The sequence below is a fragment of the Somniosus microcephalus genome, chromosome 7 (genome assembly GCF_052327205.1).
Source record: "Somniosus microcephalus isolate GS21.2 chromosome 7, FLI_Smic_1.0, whole genome shotgun sequence".
In the NCBI taxonomy this organism is placed as follows: domain Eukaryota; kingdom Metazoa; phylum Chordata; class Chondrichthyes; order Squaliformes; family Somniosidae; genus Somniosus; species Somniosus microcephalus.
The window spans coordinates 152,759,501-152,782,151 of NC_140993.1; the positions used below are offsets into that span (position 1 = coordinate 152,759,501).

General features: G+C 45.6%; 1 protein-coding gene across 8 annotated transcripts in view; it reads left to right on the plus strand.

Annotated features, from left to right (window-relative positions):
- Window positions 1-22,651, plus strand: part of prex2 (phosphatidylinositol-3,4,5-trisphosphate-dependent Rac exchange factor 2) — a 943,088-nt gene that overhangs the window by 274,382 nt on the left and 646,055 nt on the right. For all 8 annotated transcript variants that reach the window (XM_085993112.1, XM_085993115.1, XM_085993113.1 and 5 more), the window contains 2 exons: window positions 5,587-5,731; window positions 19,251-19,351. In XM_085993112.1, the coding sequence (XP_085849238.1) occupies window positions 5,587-5,731; window positions 19,251-19,351 (246 nt within the window). The remainder of the gene's footprint in view (window positions 1-5,586; window positions 5,732-19,250; window positions 19,352-22,651) is intronic.

Consider the following 22,651-nt stretch of genomic DNA (forward strand, 5'->3'; position numbering starts at 1 on the left):
TTGAAGTTTTGTTCCATTTTATCATTCTTGCCTCATGTTAGTACCTCAACCTTTTCCTAGTTTACATCCAGGGTTCACATTTCCCTTCAAAGGTATGAAAAAAGATGAGAAAAGACCATCTAATCCATCAATGCTCATCCTAAAAAATGAAAACGCCTGTGGTCAACTTCAGGAAAAGCTTTGGGAAATTTCTCTCTAACTCCCTAAGGTAATCACTTAATGGATAGGATGAGCATTAATGGATCTGAGAGTCATTTCTCACCTTTCTTTTCATGTATTTGCAGTCAAGCAAGCTCCAGTAACCATAGTTACTGTGACATATCACTAGACATTGTTAACTAACGCATCCCCCATCTCTCACTCACCTATATCCCAATTACCTTAGAAACACAGGACTGTACAGGAGAGGCAGATGAGGTATTGCAATAAGTTACAGCAGAAACAGATCCTAGTCAATATTGTGCATCATGAGTAATGTCTCCTCAGCACGTAGCCCTGGGACTGCTCTAGATGTGGAAGCTTTGGGGTGGGTGAGTGGCTGGTCCTCAGGAAGGGGTCCTGTATCGTCTGGTGTTTTTCCAGCTCCATGCCCAGCCCATATAGAACTCGTTCTGACTGGCATAAGGCCCACATTTGCTTGTTTGTTGTGGGGGTGTTGGATTGAGCGGCGACAGGGGGATGCATCTTTCTGCTAGAGTAAGGTCTGTCTAAGCATGTGAATGGAAGAAATTCCTTACCATTATGGTAGTAGGCTGAGTATATCTGAGCTTGGATCCAGAGGGATGGTTGGACCTATCATCACTTCACTAGCTTCCAGCAGCACTGTACAGAAGGATTGGAGGGTGGGGCAAGACCTGACTGAGTATGTCCTTGTGACCACAGTTCCACCAGCACTTACCTGCCTGGGTTGGATGCAATTTTCTAAGTTTGTGCAGGGTAAGGTATGTTTGCTGGAGGATTCTGAGTTGGTTTTCCTTCACTGGGCTACAGATGGATGTTGTGAGGCAATATCACATCTTTCCAATCTTCTCCTGAAAACAGGCTTCCCAAATTGTGCTCCCAGGAGTCATGTAGGTTTTATATGCTGCCTAGGGCAGTATCGAGTAGAGGGCTTAGGCATGCCTGTGGAGCAGCTGTGTGTTATAGAGGACCAACTTTAACAGGGTTTATTTGAGTGGAATTTACTGAGCATGGTGGGATCCTGGATGTAGTGGTGGATCTGAAGTTAGTGGAAGTAATTATGTTAGGTGAGATGAAATCTGCTGGCCAGTTGCTGGAGGGACATGATCTAGCCCTGGTGGAACAAATTGTCTATCCAAGTGATGTCTCTTTCATGCCATATCCTGAAGCTGGTGGCACGAAGATCCTCTGATTCTTTCCAGATTTCTAGAGTTAGAGGTGCCAATTTGTGTGCCTCTACACACTCATTGTTCTTTTATGGAGCTTATGAGAGGAGGGAGTGTGTAATGGAGCTGTTAGGGGGATATTTGCTTCCAAGCCAAGCCAAGCCAAAGATCTTGTTCCAATGATACCCTGTAGTTGAATGGCCCAGTAAGAGCACTAAAGCTGCCTTTTTTTGAGAGTTGGAAGCATTTTAGGCATATTTTGTGCTGCCTTCCTGCCCAGCAAAACTTGGCAATATGGATCTCAAAGTATGGGAGCAATTGTCCTGTGGAGTTGGTCAAAGGTTATTTCCAATCGATTATTGATTGTCATGGACGAAGAGCATAACGTCCCTCGTGGATGCCAAAGATATGAATGTTGTTGTGTTGATCCTTGCTGTTTAGCCAGTCTATTTTTACACCACCTTCTGATTTATGTTCTATAGGTTAAGTCACTTGCGTTCTGGTTTCTGTGAGATCTGTGCCTGGGCTGGCTTCCAACATGTCAAAGTGATGCTCTGTTCAACTGTTTGTAGCTGGAGTTCCCGGATTTCTGCAAATATTGTGTTGAGGGCAATTGAGTGGGAGGTGGGCCGCAAGTGAGTTCCCATGCTGATTTCAAAAGCCCGCTTCCCAAATATTCCACTTTTTGAGTTTCTTCAAAGTTTCTACAATATCATATGCTGGGCTCTTAATGTGGTGGAAAATGTCCTAAGTATCACCACTTCCCTTCCAGCTTGGGATCTGTGCTATTCCCCTTTTGTATAAATAGTTGAAAAAGGGCATGTGGCTTTCAGAGCAATCAGGGTTAGGATTTTTACGAGTATACATGTATTCACAGAATCATTGATGGAGAAGGGTTCTCAGGTCTATCTTGTGATTAAATAATTTAAGTTCAAAACATAATTTTAATAAAATTTCCTTCTACAGTATTATGATTGGGCATGCCCTCCACTAGTACTTTCTTTATTGGCTGGATCCGAATGTTGTTCATTTGCTCATGGTCATTACTGAGAGACATACGGCTTTCTGTGGTTCACTGTTGTTTCCAGCTTACATAATGTATTTCCCTTTGGTCTTGTTTGGCTATTGGGGTGTTTACCAAATTTTATAGTTGTTATAACAGACCTTCACAAGGGAATTGTTTAAATTTGACCCTGCCTCTACTTTGTGAGAGTCAGCAGTTAATGAGAATACCAGAGAGGTGGCGGAAAAGACAATAAAGGCATTTCAAAACCACAGGTTTCTTGTCAGCTTCCTGAACTGTGCTCAAGCCTTTACAATTTCTGTTACAATGGGAGGCATTTTTCATGTCCCAGAATATTGACGTGTGAGGATGGCAGAAACCATATGCATTCTTTTATTCGATATTCTAGCAGGGTTATGATTTTACTGTGGACCTGATATGATGACTCTCAGAATTTCACGCTTGCCAATGGCATTTGGCCATTAATTGGGTTCTATCCTCCAAGGATTATCAAACCAGAATATCCGTTTTCATCAGGGTGGTCGGGTGGAAAGACACAAACAACCCCAGGGGAATGTCCCTGATTCAGCTGTATCAGCTGCAGCATAACTAACATTTCTTTTGTTTTATCTTTTCCACAGTACACCACCTGGTTCTACAGCTTTTCGTAATTTTCTGATCAGCTCTTGTTCTATTACAGTAGTATTTAGTGCTAAACAAAGCAAATTTGTAAGAGAATAGTAAATTTTCTGCACACTCTTTTTGATCTGTCTTAATGCTGCACTCCATGAATGCTAGCCTTTGAGTCTGAGAGACTCTCTAGCCTAAAGGTTGCAACAAAAATTGATGGAAAACATTCATTTCCTGAAACTCAGGAACTCCATTTGGTCCTTCTGTTCTGTCAAGACTCCAGATATGATCAAACAATTCAACAGTGGGAGTTACAGCATGCATCAGCTACCATGGCCATACACCCAGAGAAGGAAACTTCTCAATAATGACTTAGCACTGTTATCACGGGGGACAGGATTGTAACACATTGGCCCGTATTTTCTGATCGGAGTCTTCCTGTGTACGGAGGCCTCCGATCTGGAAAAAATCTACGAACTTACCTGAGGGCTCCCGAAGTGCGTATACTTCCGCTCCTGGGCCTCTCGAGCTCGAAATGCGCAGGACCCACGTATTCCAGAGGCGCATGCGGTTCACAAGCCTCCCTAGGATCACGTGGGCCATGGGGAACCAATAGGAGAAGGGAATCTCCCTTCATACACTTGACAGATAGACCTGTCAAATATATGAATGTAGATCACCCCAAAAACACAGTAAAACATTAAATACATTTTTAAAAAACCATCACGTTTTTAAAATGAGTTAAAATTACAATAAATTAAAATATTTTAAATAATTAAATTTTTTGAAAAAAATAATTAAAGTTTTTTACGGGGCTAAAAATCAACTTCCCTTTTTTTTAAAGTATTTTAAAATTATAAATGAGTGAAAAAAATGTTTAAAACTTTTTTCAACTCTTATGTTGGTAAAAGCAGGCCTTACGCCTGCTTTTACCAGGCGTAAGATTTCTAAGGGTTTTCTGTGGGCGTAGGTTCTCCAAAAAGCGGAACTCTCCCCCCGCAGAGGCCCTTCTCCAGGGCAGGCGCCGATCTGGCAAGAGCATTCTTGACAGATCGGAAATACCAGTTTTCAGCGCATGCGCTTCACATGCCTGAAACCAGCATTTCCGATGTCCCTACGGGTGTGGGCACCGGAATATACGGCCCAAAATTTGTTAAGAGTCTTAAATGTGCAGAATGGTGAAACATGTGATGTGCTACCATGAAAATCGGAACTTGATCCAAGACTTTTCTTTGGGTAATTGAAGAACTGAGTCACCTCAAAATTACTTCAAATAGAAATGGGAAGCTCTGGATGTACTTAATAGGTTTTCCTCATCCAAAGCAGAGGCAATTGAAGCGTTTCTGCTCCTGGTTTGGGAATTCTGATTATACGGCATACCTGCCATTTATTTTCCCTTGTAAGTTTAAGTCACAAAAGCATATATCTTCTTAATATTCATAGTGTGACAGAAGAATGCATCTCAGACTTTGAAAATTGCTGCATCTCTACAATTGTCCTGACTGACTGAGATCATCTAACTCAGGAGAGACAGAGAATCAAATCTGGGACTTTCCTGATCTGTATGGTTCAGTTACTCATTATCAACATTCACTGAGCTATTGACAGAAGCCAAAAATATTTTTATTATAAAAAAGAAGTTTCTTTAAATACTTCAAAAGTCTAGAGTGACCTTGGGTAGCTCTTTGTCTTGTAGTTCCAGTATCGTGAAACATAGAAGTGTGGAAAGGCAATTTTGATCAACAAAATTACTGAATTGCCCATTCAACCACATCAAATGAAAGCCAGGTGTATCCCCAAGTTGGAGGAGGGTGGGGCAAAGCTAGGACTGTATTCTCCTTTCCTCCTGCCACCATCCTAGATGGATAACAAAGACTTCCTAGTGACTAGCTCAAAGTGGCATGAGGAAATCGTGGGAACAAAGTCAATGGAAAGCAAAATCAGAACAGTCGTCCGACTGTCCCAAACCCCCCTTCCCGCTGGATAGATTAGGTTAATGTTGAGGGTTAATTTTTCCAAAGAGTGGATTTTTCTTTGCAGAATTTGTTTCCTTTTGCATGCAAGATGCCCAGTTCAATTAATCCATGAACTTCTTAAACCCCAAATTGAGCAAATGTTTATCAATCTGAGATTTTGGGGCTTCACTGTAACATCTCTTTTTCCATAGTGGAGTTGAATAATTTCCTTAGGTTTTCACATCTGCTTTCCTTTTTTTAAATTGTTTTCCATTGCTTCGGCTATTAAACCATCAGTTTATTCAGGGTTTTTCACCATGATTTCCAGCTCTATGGCTATCCTTTTTAGACATTTTCTGATTCTTCAACTATGCCTCCCAGTGAAAGTTAAGTTTTGATTTGTTGGGCTCCTTAATGGAGGCAATTTTTAAAAATTGTCCTGGAGATTCTCTTGGGGAGCTCAAATTCTTTCATGGGACTGCCAGTGTAATTCAGCAATGATTTTGTGGGTCAGGAAAGGGAGGAGTTCAAGAAAATGTTTTTTCCACATAAGTAGAAAAATCACTTAATTTAACAGCATTCTACTATAAATTGCATACAACAACTTCTATAATAGCTCTGAAAAGTAAAGGATGTTGGCTTTTTTCACTAGGTTTGAAACTAGGCGTGGAGCAAGATACCTGGCTGATGATCTCCGAAAAAGGGGAAAAGTTATACCATATGATGTGTGAACAGGAAAATGTAATCAAGGACAGAAAACGGAAACTCAGCACTTTTCCAAAATGCTTCTTGGGCAGGTAGGGTATGAGGGTTCAACATTAACTAATGCAACAACACTTATTTTACCATAATTTGCCTCTGACAATTTTCCTTCTTTCCCTTCTCTTCTGAAAATGTTGTGGCCGATTTTGTGACTGGGGGCGTGTTTGAGGCGGGTCTGCTGCTTATCGGGTCGATGTCCCGCCTCCATAGATTTGTGGCCAACCCATGCTATTTTCCCTTGATTGACCTTGTTAAGCCCACCCAGCGGGTTTAGCAGGCTTAAGGGAAGGGAAGGGAAGGGAAAGGGAAAGCTTTAGCAAGGGAAAGCCGGTTGCAGAGCACGCCAACGTATGACGTTTCATCTGTCTAAAACATTTTCACAGATGAATTGTCATTGTTTGACAGCTCTGTGACGCTGTCAAACAGTGACATTCTCTGCAGTTTGATGAGGTCTTGAATACAAGACCCCAGCAAACTTCTTTCTTTAACAGAATTGAGATGGTTGTTGCATCTGTGAATGCAACGACCACCTGTCATTCCCATCGCGGAGATCCGAGACTCTCCGCATACAAACCGACTGAAGCTTGCAGGAAGAACAAAGGTAAGTACACTTTTAAAAACACTTTGCACTTACCTCAGATACTCACCTCTACACTCTTGCACCCATCACTTACCTTCACACCACACTTTTGCAACCCCCTGACCCCCGCAGATGCAGTACTTACCTCGCTGAGCTGGTGGGTTTTAGAGCCTTCAGGAATGGGGATAATCCTCTTATCTGCCTGTTAACTACCTGTTAACAGGCAGTTAATAGGCTTTAATCCCTTCCCACCTCCAAGGAGACGGGACCCGGCGCGGGACGGGCTACCCGCTTCCTGGGAAGATGGCATGGAGGCGGGTTGGGGGCCGTTTGTGCACCTGCCCCCAAATTCTGCCATTTTCCCGGCAGTCCCACCTCCATACCCGCCTCCCCAGGGCTGGCAAAATTGCCCCCTTAGAATCTGTCTTATGATAAAGTTCTTATGGCACTGGGTGCCCTTGGATACTTCATCGAAGTACCTTTTATTGTTATGTGAGCCTTGACGGTGAGTGTTCATGGGCTATTTGACAGTAGGTGTCATCATAGCTGAGATTAAACCTGTCGTTACCCAATTCATGCGCATTTGCTTTATAACAGGGGTCAGTGATCAGGAATAGGAAACATGTACATCGGGGCTAATTATAGCACTACGGCCACTATCCTGGCTGAGATCAGCCACATTACCAAAGACTGTGGATTGCAGCTGGGACATTTGCGGTCTGTATGGCTCAGCTACTTAAAAATGTGCTGGAGCCGATAATGTGGTACTGCCACAGAACTTTTGGGACTGCTTCTCCTTATGCTCTGGCTGCACCTTTTTTTAATTCATTCACGGGATGTGGGTGTCACTGGCAAGGCCAGCTTTTATTGCCTATCGTTAAATGCCTTTGAGAAGGTGGTGGTGAGCTGCTTTCTTGAACGACTGCAGTCCATGTGGTGAAGGTACTTCCACAGTGCTGTTAGAGAGGGAGTTCCAGGATTTTGACCCAGCGACGATGAAGGATCGGCGATATACTTCCAAGTCAGGATGGTGTGTGGCTTGGAGGGGAACTTGGAGGTGGTGGTGTTCCCATGCGCCTGCTGCCCTTGTGCTTCTAGGTGGAAGAGGTTGCGGGTTTGGGAGGTGCTGCCGAAGAAGCCTTGGCGAGTTGCTGCAGTGCATCTTGTAGATGGTACACACTGTAGCCACGGTTCGCCGGTGGTGGAGGAAGTAAATATTTAAGTTTGTGGATGCCAATTAAGCGGGCTGCTTTGTCCTGAATGGTGTTGAGCTTCTTGAGTGTTGTTGGAGCTCCACTCACCGTGGCAAGTGGAGAGTATTCCATCACACTCCTGACTTGTGTCTTGTAGTTGGTGGAAAGGCTTTGGGGAGTCAGGAGGTGAGACACTCGCCGCAGAATACCCAGCTTCTCACCTGCTCTTGTAGCCACAGTATTTATGTGGCTGGTCCAGTTAAGCTTCTGGTCAATGGTGGCTCCCTGGATGTTGATGGTGGGGGATTTGGTGATGGTAATGCCCTTGAATGTCAGGGGAGGTAGTTAGACTCTCTCTTGTTGGAGATAATCATTGCATGACACTTGTGTGGCAGAAATGTTAGTTGCCACTTATCAGCCCAAGCCTGAATGTCATCCAGGTCTTGCTGCATGACATGCCAGATCATCTACAAGACACAAGACTGTTTCATTATCTGAGGAACTGCAAATCGAAATGAACACTATGCAATCATCTTTGTAAGAAGTCACACAACACCAGGTTATAGTCCAACAGTTTTATTTGAAATCACAAGCTTTCGGAGCGCTGCTCCTTCGTCAGGTGAAGTGGAGAGATGCCTATAGACACAGATTATATAGTCAGAGAATAATGCCAGATGATTACAGGTAATCTTTCTAACTGCCATTTATCACACCTCGGCAGAGAGATAATCACAGTAATCAAAGGTGTGAATGTGTCCAAACAGGTCAGTCAGGAAAACATTACATCAAAGAACAATGAGGTGGGGTCACAAGGGGTAAAATGTTGCAGATGCTGGGGTCTGTATGAAAACCAAAAAACAGACAAAAACATTTTCTTTGCTGGAAATCACAGCAGGTCCAGCCGCATCTGTGTAGAGAGAACAAGCCAACGACGACTCGAGTCTGGATGACCCTACGTCAGGTGGGGTTACATGTAGCGTGACATGAACCCAAGATCCCGGTTGAGGCCATCCTCATGAGTGCGGAACTTGGCTATCAGTTTCTGCTCTATGATTTTGCGTTGTCGTGTGTCTCGAAGGCCGCCTTGGAGAATGCTTACCCGAAGATCGGAGGCTGAATGTCCTTGACTGCTGAAGTGTTCCCCGACTGGGAGGGAACACTTCTGCCTGGCGATTGTTGTGCAGTATCCGTTCATCCGTTGTCGCAGTGTCTGCATGGTCTCGCTGATGTACCATGCTCCGGGGCATCCTTTCCTTCAACGTATGAGGTAGACAACGTTGGCCGAGTCACATGAGTATGTACCATGTACCTGGTGGGTGGTGTCCTCACGTGTAATGATGGTATCTGTGTTGATGATCTGGCATGTCTTGCAGAGGTTGCCGTGGCAGGGTTGTGTGGTGTCGTGGTCGCTGTTCTCCTGAAAGCTGGGTAATTTGCTGCGAACGATGGTCTGTTTGAGGTTAGGCGGCTGTTTGAAGGCGAGTAGTGGAGGCGTGGTGATGGCCTTAGCGAGGTGTTTGTCGTCATCGACGACATGTTGAAGGCTGCGAAGAACATGGCATGGTTTCTCCACTCCGTGGAAGTACTGGACGACGAAGGGTACTCTGTTGGTTGTGTCCCGTGTTTGTCTTCTGAGAAGGTCTATGCGGCCGGACCTGCTGTGATTTCCAGCAAAGAAAATGTTTTTTGTCTGTTTTTTGTTTTTCATACAGACCCCAGCATCTGCAACATTTTACCTCTTGTGACCCCACCTCATTGTTCTTTGATGTAATGTTTTCCTGACTGACCTGTTTGGACACCATTCATACCTTTGATTGCTGTGATTATCTCTCTGCTGAGGTGTGATAAATGGCAGTTAGAAAGATTACCTGTAATCATCTGGCATTATTCTCTGACTATATAATCTGTGTCTATAGGCATCTCTCCACTTCACCTGATGAATGAGCAGCGCTCCGAAAGCTTGTGATTTCAAATAAAACTGTTGGACTATAACCTGGTGTTGTGTGACTTCTTACATTTGTCCACCCCAGTCCAACACCGGCATCTCCACACCAATCATCTTTGAACATCCCCACTTCTGACCTTATGATGGAGGCGACGTAAGAAAACTACTAGGCACTTGGTCTAAGCATTAAACAAAGCTTTAATCAACTGTTTTACAACATGGAGGTCTAGTTGTGTCCTTCACAAGTTCCTGTTAAGAATGCCCTGCGCAAGCTGGGCCCGTGCCCGAGCATTTATACTCTCCCTGGACAGCGCCACCCACAGGCCGCTCAGTATTATTTCATAAGTCTTTCTTTCATGAATGACTGATTCATGTCAGGAGGGAAGGTCATTGATGAAGCAGCTGAAGATGGTTGGGCCTAGGACACTGCCCTGAGGAACTCCTGCAGCAATGTGCTGGGGCTGTGATGATTGGTCTCCAACAACCACAACCATCTTCCTTTGTGCTAGGTATGACTCCAGCCAGTGGACAGTTTTCCTCCTGATTCCCATTGACTTCAATTTTACTAGGGCTCCTTGATGCTACACTCAGTCAAATGCTGCCTTGATGTCAAGGGCAGTCACTCTCACCTGATCTCTGGAATTCAGCTCTTTTTCCATGTTTGGACCAGGCTGTAATGAGGTCTGGTGCTGAGTGGTCTTGGCATCAGTGAGCAGGTTATTGGTGAGCAAGTGTTGTTTGATATCACTGTCAATGACTTTGTTGATGATTAAGAGTAGGCTGATGTGGCGGTAATTGGCTGGTTTGGATTTGTCCTGCTTTTTGTGGACAAGACACACCTGGGTAATTGTTCACTTTGTCGGGTAGCTGCCAGTGTTGTAGCTGTACTGGAACAGCTTGGCCAGCGACGTGGCTAGTTACGGAGCACAGGTCTTCAGCAGCTGGGATGTTGTCGGGGCCCATAGCCTCTGATGTATCCTGTGCGCTCAGCTGTTTCTTGATATCATGTGGAGTGAATTGAATTGGCTGAAGACTGCCTTCTGTGACGGCAGGGACCTCAGGATCAACCGTGATGGATGATCCACTTGACACTTCTGGCTGAAGATGGTTGCAAATGCTTTATCCTGTCTGTTGCACTCATGTGCTGGGCTCCACCATCATTGAGGAAGGGGCTGTTCATGGAACCTCCTCCTCCCATTAGTTGTTTAATGGTCCACCACCATTCACGACTGGATGTGGCAGGACTGCAGAGCTTTGATCTGATCTGTTGATTGTGGGATCGCTTAGCCCTGTCTATAGCATGCTGCTTCCGCTGTTTAGCATGCATGTAGTCCTGTGTTGCATCTTCCCCAGGTTGGCACTTCATTTTTAGGTATGCCTGGTGCTGCTCCTGGCATGCTCTTCTACACTCCTCATTGAACCAGGGTTGGTCCCTAGGCTTGATGGTAATAGTAGAGTGAGGAATATGCTGGTCCATGAGGTTACAGATTGTGATGGAGTACAGTTTTGCTGCTGCTGATGGCCCACAGCATCTCATGGATGCTCAGTTTTGAGCTGCCAGATCTGTTCTGAATTTACCCATTTAGCACGGTGGTAGTGCCACACAACACGATGGAGGGTGTCCTCAGTGTGAAGACTTCATCTCCAAAAGGACTGTGGTCACTCCTAATAAAATTGTCATGGACAGATGCTTCTGCAACAGGTAGATTAGTGAGGACGATGTCAAGTAAGATTTTCCCTCGTGTTGGTTCTCTCACCACCTGTCGCAGGCCTAGTCTGGCAACTATTTCCTTCAGGACTCGGCCAGCTCATTCAGTAGTGGTACTATATTGAAGTCCCGCATCCAGAGTACATTCTGTGCCTTTGCTGCCCCCAGTGCTTCTTCGAAGTAGTGTTCAACATGGAATACCAATTCTTCAGCTGAGGGAGGGCGGTAAGTGGTAATTAGCATGAGGCTTCTTTGTCCCTGATGCCTCAGGGAGAAGTTTAAACCAAAAAAGAGATGTGTTGGGGTCGGGTGGGAAGTTAAAGTTTAAGAAATCTGAATCTCGACCCCAATCCGTCTCCAATCCACCCACTTCCACTTTTAACAGAGGTGGGATGGGGTGGTGCCCATTTAGCATGGTGGAAGGTGAGGACTGCTGGATCCAGGAGGCAAGTGCCTTTACACTTACCTTCTAGATCCATCGTCCCTGCCTAACCCACCCCCGCGAGATTGGAGACCTCCCACGAGGCCTCCGATAGCCTACCTGGCATACGCCCCCCTCACCCGATGCTCCTCCGGCCCTCCGATGTTCTCTGCCTCTCCCCCCACACCCATGCTTCTCCGGCCCCCGGATGTTCTCTGCCTCCCCATCCGATTGTCCTCCGGCCCCCCGATCAGCCCCCGGCCCCCCCATGCTCGGGTCCGGACCCCCAATTAGACTCCCCCCCCCCCCCCACCCCCCCCCGATCATCCTCCGGCCTCCCGATCATCCTCTGGCCCTCCCCTGCCTGTACTGATCATAAGAACATAAGAACATAAGAAGTAGGAGCAGGAGTAGGCCATATGGCCCCTTGGGCCTGCTCCGCCATTCAATAGGATCATGGCTGATCCAAATCTAGACTCACGTCCACTTCCCTGCCCTCTCCCCGTAACCCCTAATTACCTTATCTGCTAGGAAACTGTCTATCTCCGTTTTAAATTTATTTAATGTTGCAGCTTCCACAGCTCTCTGAGGTAGCAAATTCCATAGATTTACTACCCTCTGAGTGAAGAAGTTTCTTCTCATCTCAGTTTTGAAAGGGCCGCCCCTTATTCTAAGATTATGCCCCCTAGTTCTAGTCTCACCCATCAGTGGAAACATTCTCACCGCATCCACCCGATCAAGCCCCCTCACAATCTTATATATTTCGATAAGATCGCCTCTCATTCTTCTGAACTCCAATGAGTAGAGGCCCAACCTACTCAACCTTTCCTCATACGTCAACCCCCTCATCTCCGGAATCAACCGAGTGAACCTTCTCTGAACCGCCTCGAGAGCAAGTATATCTTTTCTTAAATATGGAAACCAAAACTGCACGCAGTATTCCAGGTGTGGCCTCACCAATACCCTGTATAACTGCAGCAAGACTTCCCTGTTTTTATACTCCATCCCCCTTGCAATAAAAGCCAAGATTCCATTGGCCTTCCTGATCACCTGCTGCACCTGCATACTAACTTTTTGTGTTTCATGCACCAGGACCCCCAGATCCCTTTGTACTGTAGCACTTTGCAGTTTCTCTCCATTTAGATAATAACTTGCTCTTTGATTTTTTCTGCCAAAGTGCATAACCTCACACTTTCCAATATTATATTCCATCTGCCAAATCACTTAGCCTGTCTATGTCCTTTTGCAGGTTTTTTATGTCCTCCTCACTCACTGCTTTCCCTCCCATCTTTGTATCGTCGGCAAACTTGGATATGTTGCACTCGGTCCCTTCCTCCAAATCGTTAATATAGATTGTAAAGAGTTGGGGTCCCAGCACTGACCCCTACGGAGCACCACTAGTTACTGATTGTCAGCCCGAGAACGAACCATTTATCCCAACTCTTTGTTTTCTGTTAGATAGCCAATCTTCCACCCATGCCAGTATATTACCCCCAATCCAGTGATTTTTTATCTTGATCAGTAATCTTTTGTGTGGAACCTTGTCAAATGCCTTTTGGAAGTCCAAATACACTACATCCACTGGTTCCCCTTTATCCACCCTGTATGTTACGTCCTCAAAGAATTCGAGCAAATTTGTCAAACATGACTTCCCCTTCATAAAACCATGCTGACTCTGTCCTATTAAATTATGTTTATCCAAATGCTCTGTTACTGTTTCCTTAATAATGGACTCCAACATTTTGCCAACCACAGATGTTAGGCTAACTGGTCTATAGTTTCCAGCTTTTTGTCTACTTCCCTTTTAAATAAGGGTGTTACATTAGCAGTTTTCCAATCTGCCGGGACCTTTCCTGAGTCCAGGGAGTTTTGGAAAATAATCACCAATGCATCCACAATCCCTACCGCCACTTCTCTCAAGACCCTAGGATGTAGGCCATCAGGTCCGGGGGATTTATCCGCCTTACGTCCCATTATTTTACCGAGTACCATCTCCTTAGAGATTTTAATCGTGTTTAGCTCCTCCCCCCCCCATTGCCCCCTGTTTGTCCAGTGTTGGGATATTTTTAGTGTCCTCTACTGTAAAGACTGATACAAATTATTTGTTCAGCGTCTTTGCCATCCCCATGTTCCCCACCACTAGTTTCCCGGTCTCATCCTCTAAGGGACCAACATTCACTTTAGCCACCCTTTTTCTTTTTATATAGCTGTAGAAACTCTTGCTATCTGTTTTTATATTTTTTGCTAGTTTACTTTCATAATCTATCTTCCCTTTCTTAATTAATCTTTTAGTTATTGTTTGCTAGCTTTTAAATGCTTCCCAATCTTCTGTCCTCCCACTAGATTTGGCTACTTTATATGCCCTTGTTTTCAGTCGGATACTATCCTTTATTACTTTATTAAGCCACGGATAGCTGTCTTTTCTTTTACTCCCCTTTTTCCTCAGTGGAATATATTTATCTTGAAAGATGTGAAATATCTCCTTGAATGTAGACCACTGTTCTTGTACCGTCTTACACTTTAATCTGTTTTCCCAGTCCACTTTAGTCAATTCTAATCTCATACCTTCATAGTCTCCTTTATTTAAGCTCAGTACGCTGGTTTGAGATCCAACTGTCTCACCCTCAAACTGAATTTGGAATTCAACCATATTATGGTCACTCATTCCAAGGGGATCCTTTACTAGGATATTTTTTATTAATCCTGTCTCATTACGCAGGACCAGATCTAAGATTGCCTGCCCCCGGTTGGTTCAGTTACATACTGCTCAAGGAACCCGTCCCTAATACACTCTATGAACTCTTCCTCAAGGCTGCCATGCCCAATTTGATTAGTCCAGTCAATATGAAAGTTAAAATCCCCCATGATTATAGCTGTTCCCTTATTACAAGCCCCAGCTATTTCCTGATTTATACTCCTACCAACATTGTTGCAACTGTTAGGAGGCCTATAGACTATGCCCACTAGTGACTTTTTCCCCTTATTATTCCTTATCTCCACCCAAACTGTTTCACTATCCTGATCCTTTGACCCAATATCATTTCTGACTATTGCAGTGATTCCATCCTTGATTAACATAGCAACCCCACCTCCCTTTCCTTCCTGTCTGTCCTTCCCAATTGTCAAATACCCCTGGATGTTTAGTTCCCAGTCATGATCATCTTGCAGCCATGTTTCCGTAATGGCCACCAGATCATACCCATGTGTAGTTATTTGTACCGTCAACTCGTCTATTTTGTTACGATCAGCTCCCGGCCTCCACTCGATCCTCCCTGTGGCCTTTCCATCTGGCTGGCTGCAGGTGGGAAACAGAGATTTCAAATGCAAATCAGGCCCTGCCAGTAAAATTGTTTAATAAGTCCAGTAACATAACCCGTTCTCCCGGGTTTCCTGACTGTATCCGAGCACCCCTCTCCACCACCCCCACCCCTTCCACCCGCTCCCAATCTGCTGAAGGATTAAAATTCCGGCCCATGCGACTTCATGGGGTCCGGTGTCAATGTTGAGGACTCACAGGGCCATTCCTTCCCGACTGTATACCACTGTGCCACCACCTCTGGTGGGCGTGTCCTGCTGGTGGGACAGGACATATCCAGGGATGGTGATGGAGGATGATGGCTGAAAGATATGATTCTGTGAGTATGACTATGTCAGGCTGTTGCTTGACTAATCTGTGGGACAGCTCTCCCAATTTTGGCACAAGTCCCCAGATGTTAGTTAGGAGGACTTTGCAAGGTTGTCTCAGCTGGGTGTGCCTTTTTCGTGTCCGAATCCGATGCCTCGGTCGATGTCGGGTGGTCCGTCTGGTTTTATTCTTATTTGCCCTGAATTTGCGGTCGGGGGCATATCCGACCCGAAAAAAAATCCAAAAGTACCTGGTGTCTCTGGAGCTTTGGAGTTTTCAGGTCCTGGGCCTCCAGGCGTACGCCTGCGTAAAGGCCCACGGATCCCAGGGATTCATGCAGTTCGGAAGCGTCCCTGGGATCAGGTGGACCAGGTCAACCAATTAGAAAGCAGGATTCCTCAAAAGCTTATGGGGATTCCAGAACTTTTGAGAAATCCCCAAATAAAACACAATTCTAATAAAAATAAATATTCCCATGTTCAAAATTCAAAAAAGGTCCCTTTGCTTAAGCATTTGAAATAAAAATGTAATTTTTTGGAAATAATAAAAACATTTTATTCCAGCCCAAAATTTACAGAAACTAATTTTAAATGTTTTTGTATGTTTTAATCATTTCAAAAATTTTAATTTAACATTTATTTTAACCCTTACGCTGGTAAAAGCAGGCGTTATGCCTGCTTTTACCAGGCATAAGGGTTTCGTGGGCATTCACTGGGCAAATAGTCCAACTCTGTGCCAGCGAAAGTGTTTTTGGTGCGCATGCGGACGATCTGACAAGGAGAAACTTGATAGATCGGAAGTTTTGGGTTTTCACGCGTGCACAGTATATGTGGAAACCAGGAACTTGCGTAGCCATTCTGAGGACTTACGACGGCGCATGCTGTCATCAGCCCCACAAAATTCGGGCCATAATACTTTGTCGTAGTAGTTTGGTACAACTGAGTGTCTTGCTCGGCCATTTCAGAGGGCAGTTAAGAGTCAACCACATTGCTGTGGGTCTGGAGTCACATATAGGCCAGGGCAGGTAAGGACGGCAGATTTCCTTCTCTAAAGGACATTCGTGAAACAGATGGGTTTTTATGGATCATTAGTCCAGGCCTCTGAATTATTAGTCCAGTAACATAACCACTCTGCTACTGTTCCGGGTAACCTGCAAAAAATGTACTGATTATGCAAGTATTATTTTAGTTGCCTTCTCAATGCTTTGGACATGATGCAGTGGAAACATCATGGGGTGTAGTAAACAGTTCTGGGTGTTGTTCAAGTATGGGATCTCTCTTGAAGTGCCTGTCCTAAATCAATGTTTCACTCCTGGAGCTCTGCTCAGGCACTCCAGTTGCATTAAGGGGAGGCCCTTAGTTTAAAGCTTGCTGCACAGACTACTGGTTTCCCTGTATTAGGGTGCACTGAGAATGTCAGCAAGAAGCATGCCTCTGGGCTCAGTGTCCAATAATACAGGTGCATGCCATTGCATCATTGGCCCCAGTGAATCATCAGCAGAAGCCCCAGAATGAAAATGCAAAACTTTTGTCAAGTGAGAAGAATTAGATGATTCACATCCACAGTCCAAAATTAAAGTTGGGTGAGGTCCTGGAGCCTCATAATTTATTTCAACAATTGCATTTGCTTCCTTCAACTAGACCCAAACCAGATATTGTTTATTCAAGTGTTTGTTGTTTGGTGTTGTTGATAGCAATCTTGTTTAGGTAACATAGAATGGTGATTCGACATTTTCATAGGTACATTTAAAATAAAATGATATCCTAAGTGAATAAAAATAAATCCGCAACATTAAACATTTTTTTGTTTTTGTTGTAAGCTGTAGTCAACAATCACTATCTCAGGTCTTGCCCATTTTGGGCAGTTGCTTCCTCAAAAGGAGAGTAGTCTATTCGCATCTACCTCCTGCTGCCAGTTCAAGAATGTTAGTGGCAGAACCATGAAAATATTTTTCCGCCTTCTCCCTTTTAGGCAGAGATTGGTGCATTGGCATGAGGTGGCGGGGGTGGGGGCGGGGGGGTGGAGTGGGGAATTAACTAGGGACAAAATATAAATGTGAAATTAAAATAAATGGTTTTCTTTAGTCAGTCTGCAATACAAATGCTAATACTTCCATCTCGAGAAGGGTTACGGTAGTTCATGGGAACCTCAAGTAAAACACTGGTGCGTATCTTCCCCAGACGGCTATTTCTCTGAGCTTTCTAGACCAAGTAAACTTCTTATACGGCTGCATAGTTTTTCCGAGTCTCTCTAAATACATACACCAGGTATACTCTCTGAGAATATTTGTGACTGTTTTATTGTAGCATGTGAGGTATCTGAGGTCAAAGTGGATGCGGGGAGGATTTTTCCACTGATGGGTGAGACTAGAACTACGGGACATAATCTTAGAATAAGGGGCTGCCCTTTCAAAACTGAGATGAGGAGAAACTTCTTCACTCAGAGGGTAGTAAATCTATGGAATTTGCTACCCCAGAGAGCTGTGGAAGCTGCAACATTAAATAAATTTAAAATGGAGATAGACAGTTTCCTAGCAGATAAGGGAATTAGGGGTTACGGGGAGAGGGCAGGGAAGTGGACGTGAGTCTAGATTCGGATCAGCCATGATCCTATTGAATGGCAGAGCAGACCCGAGGGGCCGTATGGCCTACTCCTGCTCCTACTTCTTATGTTCTAAGTGGCAGGTAATAAGTAAGAGGGGTAGAAAAACAGGGATGTCGAGTAAGAGAAAGAATGATATGATAACCATCAAGCAGTGAGAAAGCTAGGAAGAAATGAAAAATAGCAAGCAGAAAGTGAATAGAGAGGAGAAAATGGAAGGAATATAAAGATCAAGATAAAAAGACAGGAAATGATAAAAAAAAGAAAGAATAAAAATAGAGAATAGAAGTGATCTAAAACTGAAATATAAATGCTACAGTATAAACGTGGATGAAAATTTCCTCTATACTTAAGAAATTTATTGAAATCATTTCCTTATTTCTTGGTGTGCATACACAGGGCAATATAAATGAAAGGTAAACAGTGAAATGATAGCAAAATATGCACTCACAGAATACATTGGTTCTTGAGGAAGGGCAGATCCAGTTCTTTAAAATGCCAAATGACATCGGTAGCATGGATGCAACCAGGTTTTTTAACTTAATCTGTAATCCGAGACAGTCATACAAAATTAACAAACCTCTAGCACAAGTAGATAATTAAAAGATATTTCTTCTTGGATAGTAGATATGTAGGATACACTCTAACTGAAGATGGTTATTGCTATATCAATAAACCCCTTTAACAGAGAGCAGGACAAATACTTATGAAAGGGATTGAAGCTTACTGATAAGTAGAACATGTAGGCTGGATTTCCCTCCACCTGCAACCCCACTGTGATCCCAAACCTTTTTCCAGGTCCTGGGCTCATTATATCTGCAGGGTAGGATCCTTGTCACCAAGAGGTAGTCTGCTTCTGCTAATGAGTCCCACTGCAGCACCATAAAAGGAGGGGATCAGCGTAAAGGGGGCAGAAGAACCCTAACGATCTTATGGTTGATTTTTGTTTTATGCCTTGGAACTGGACTATCTGCCCTTGTCCCGGGAACCACTACTCTAGTTATGGCAGTCCTTGGGCTGGAAAGATCAGTGGTGGAAGGCATGCTTCCCACCCCGCCATCACTTACATGCAGGGGGCAGTAAAGGGGCGGCCAGTGGCCTTCCCTGTTGGGGTGAGATAGGGAAAAATTAGGTCAGGGTGGAGGTTTGGCAGTAGGCCACCCTGCGTGATTTTCTGCCTATTTGGGGTAGCATAGCAGAGGAAAATGCAGACTTTTATCTGGGCAAATTCAACAAAGCTTTATTATCCTCAACTATCACAGTGTAACTTTGCACATTATATAGTTGTCAAAGATATTTAAAGTGTGCAATAGCAATTCCCAATTAACCATAGTTCCGGAGAACTCGTACTTAAGGAAATCCTGACAGGATAAAATGCAGCATGAGGCAGAATGCTGAGTGACTATTTGGGAGTGATATTATTTTAATAGGAGCAAAAGATTTAAGTCCTGTTTCTGTTTCTTGTTTCTTTGACACTTTAGTGAGTTTGTTGCCTGGTTGATGGAAATGAAAGAGATCAGTAAACCTGAAGAAGGAGTTCACCTGGGCCAGGCGCTGCTAGAGAATGGAATTATCCATCATGGTGAGTGACTGTGGGGTTAATATGTGTGCTGGCTGGGTGTATTGAGGGAGATGCAATATTTGAAATAAATAAGGTGAAATATACAATGTGAAGTTCCACTGTTGACTTTAGAAAGGTTTCATTCTATAATCACAGTTGGTCTGAAGGAATTAGTTCAACAACTGAAGTAATGAGAATGAATAAATTAATTTTCACATTCTCACCTTTAGGGGTTCATTTAGTTACAATAAAGTGCTGGTCTAGGTCTACCATAAAATTGGCAATTTGGAAATCAGTTGTCTCCATGCAAATTTCTTTTTTATCTATCATGGTAATGTTATCTTCCTGCTTTGGAAAGTGAAGATGTTTCTCCTTTCTGTAGGGGTTGGATTTTCCTTTGACTTACCACCTGTTTTGGAATGGTTTTGGGGTGCTAAACTGAGCAAAATGGGATGGTAATGGATACTACCTGAAGCCCAATGCTAAACAACTACAGCTGAATTGTCCACTGAAAAACGCACCAATCCCCTGCAACCCACGCATGGGACATTTTGTTGCAAGTAAATGGTATCAACTGGGTGCGGTCTATTTTGCCTGCATTATTAATTTTAGTTGTTTGTTGCTCTGCCATTCAATAAGATCATGGCTGATCATCGACCTCAACTCCGCTTTCCCGCACGATTCCCAAATCCCTTGATTCCCCTAGAGTCTAAGGCCTAGAAATTCACTTGCGCCCCATTTGGGGCGCCAGTCTCGCCAGGGCGCCAGAAGTACTGCCCCAGAAGGAGTCGCGAACGCCCGCCGGAAATTCAGTTTCAGCGCCCTAGACGGAAGCGCAGTGCTACTCGAGGCGCCCGGCATCCCTCTTGGGGCGCTGCAACAGAAAATTGCAGCGCAACGTGCCGCAGCGCCACACGCTGCGGCACGGCGCGCTGCGGTACTGCAGGCCTGATGCGCTATCAATTACTCAAAAGACTGAGGTTAAGCGAGTAACTAACAGGCTTTTATTAACAAGAGAATGAAGGTGTGCCTCGAGTGGTCGACCAGTCCAGAATACAGAGGGACTGTGGAGCAGTCACCTTTATACCTGGACTCGTGGGAGGAGTCAGCCGAGGAATGTACAGACATGTACACAGTGGAATACAAACACCCACACAGGCAGGTATAACAGTGGTTTACCACATTCACCCCTTGTTTAAAAATGAGTCCGGCGGGGTGAAGTGTATTAAAAGTTTGTGTATTGGAGTCTCTCTGGAGGTCTTGTCTGCCGCTGTGATCGACGTGGCGACGGCAGGGGTAGTGAAGCTTCCGGCGTCGAGTCCCGCGTAGGCTGGGGCACTGGTGTGTAGTCCTCGTGGGTGTTGAGCGGGTCGCGGGGCCCAGGCGTGCCGTCTGCTGGGGTTGGATATTGGATCGTGGGGGGGGGGTGGTAGTGGGTAGTGGGTTACTGGGGCCCCCGAGGGTGCGAGGTCTCGTATGGAGACTGTGTTCTCCCGCCCGTCCGGGTACGCAATGTAAGCATACTGGGGGTTGGCGTGGAGGAGGTCGACCCTCTCGACCAGGGGGTCCGTTTTATGGGTCCTCACGTGTCTTCTCAGTAGGACCGGCCCTGGGGACGTCAGCCATGGTGGTAGCGATGTCCCCGATGTGGACTTCCTTGGGAAGACAAACATTTTCTCATGAGGGGTGGCGTTAGTGGCAGTGCAGAGCAGTGACCGAATAGAGTGGAGCGCATCGGGGAGCACATCCTGCCAGCGGGAGGTCGGAAGGCCCCTAGACTTTAAGGCTAGCAGGGCGGCCTTCCAAACTGTCGCATTCTCTCTTTCCACCTGTCCGTTCCCCCGGGGGTTGTAACTGGTGGTCCTGCTTGTGGCAATACCCCTAGCGAGCAGGTACTGGCGGAGTTCGTCGCTCATAAACGATGAGCCCCGGTCGCTATGGATATAGCTGGGGAAACCGAACAGGGTGAAGAGGTCGTTTAGACATTTAATGACCGTGGCACTGGTCATGTCCGGGCAGGGGATGGCGAACGGGAAACGGGAGTACTCATCAATAATGTTGAGGAAGTACACATTACGGTCGGAGGAGGGGAGAGGCCCTTTAAAATCAACGCTCAGGCGCTCGAAGGGGCGAGTGGCTTTTATCAGGTGAGCCCTGTCTGGTCTATAAAAGTGCGGTTTGCACTCAGCGCAGACTTGGCAGTTCCTGGTCATGGTCCTGACCTCCTCAATGGAGTAAGGCAGGTTGCGGGCCTTGATGAAGTGGAAGAACCTGGTGACCCCCGGGTGGCAGAGGTCATTGTGGAGGGCCCGCAGTCTATCGATCTGCGCGCTGGCGCAGGTGCCACGCGATAGAGCATCCGGGGGTTCATTGAGCTTCCCGGGCCGGTACAAGATCTCGTAATTGTAGGTGGAAAGTTCGATTCTCCACCTCAAGATCTTGTCGTTTTTGATTTTGCCCCTCTGCTTGTTGTTAAACATAAAAGCAACTGAACGCTGGTCAGTGAGCAGGGTAAATCATTTTCCAGCCAGGTAGTGCCTCCAATGACGCACAGCCTCCACAATAGCCTGGGCCTCCTTCTCAACAGGGGAGTGTCTGGTCTCCGGGCCCTGGAGGGTTCGTGAAAAGAAGGCCACGGGTCTCCCCGCCTGATTAAGGGTAGCGGCCAGGGCAAAGTCGGACGCGTCGCTTTCCACCTGGAAGGGGATGGATTCGTCCACTGCGTGCATGGTGGCTTTGGCAATGTCTTCCTTGATACGGTGGAAGGCTAAGCGGGCCTCTGCCGTCAAGGGAAAAGAGGTGGACTTGATCAGCGGACAGGCCTTGTCCGCATAGTAGGGGACCCACTGGGCGTAATAGGAGAAAAACCCTAGGCACTTCTTCAGGGTCTTGAGGCAGTGGGGCAGTGGGAGTTCCATAAGGGGACGCATCCGGTCGGGGTCGGGACCGATGACTCCGTGTTCCACAACACAGCCAAGGATGGCGAGGCAGGTTGTGCGGAATATGCACTTCTCCTTGTTGTACGTCAGGTTCAGTAGTTGGGCGGTGCAGAGGAATTTTTCGAGGTTTGCGTCATGGTCCTGCAAGTCATGGCCGCAGATGGTCACATTGTCCAGATATGGGAAAGTGGCCTGCAACGCATTTTGATCGACCATCCGGTCCATCTCCCTTTGGAAGACGGAGACCCCGTTGGTGACGCCAAAGGGAACCTTAAGGAAGTGATAGAGGCGGCCGTTTGCCTCAAAGGCAGTATACTGGCGGTCCTCAGGGCGGATAGGGAGCTGGTGGTACGCTGATTTCAGGTCATTGGTCGAGAAGACG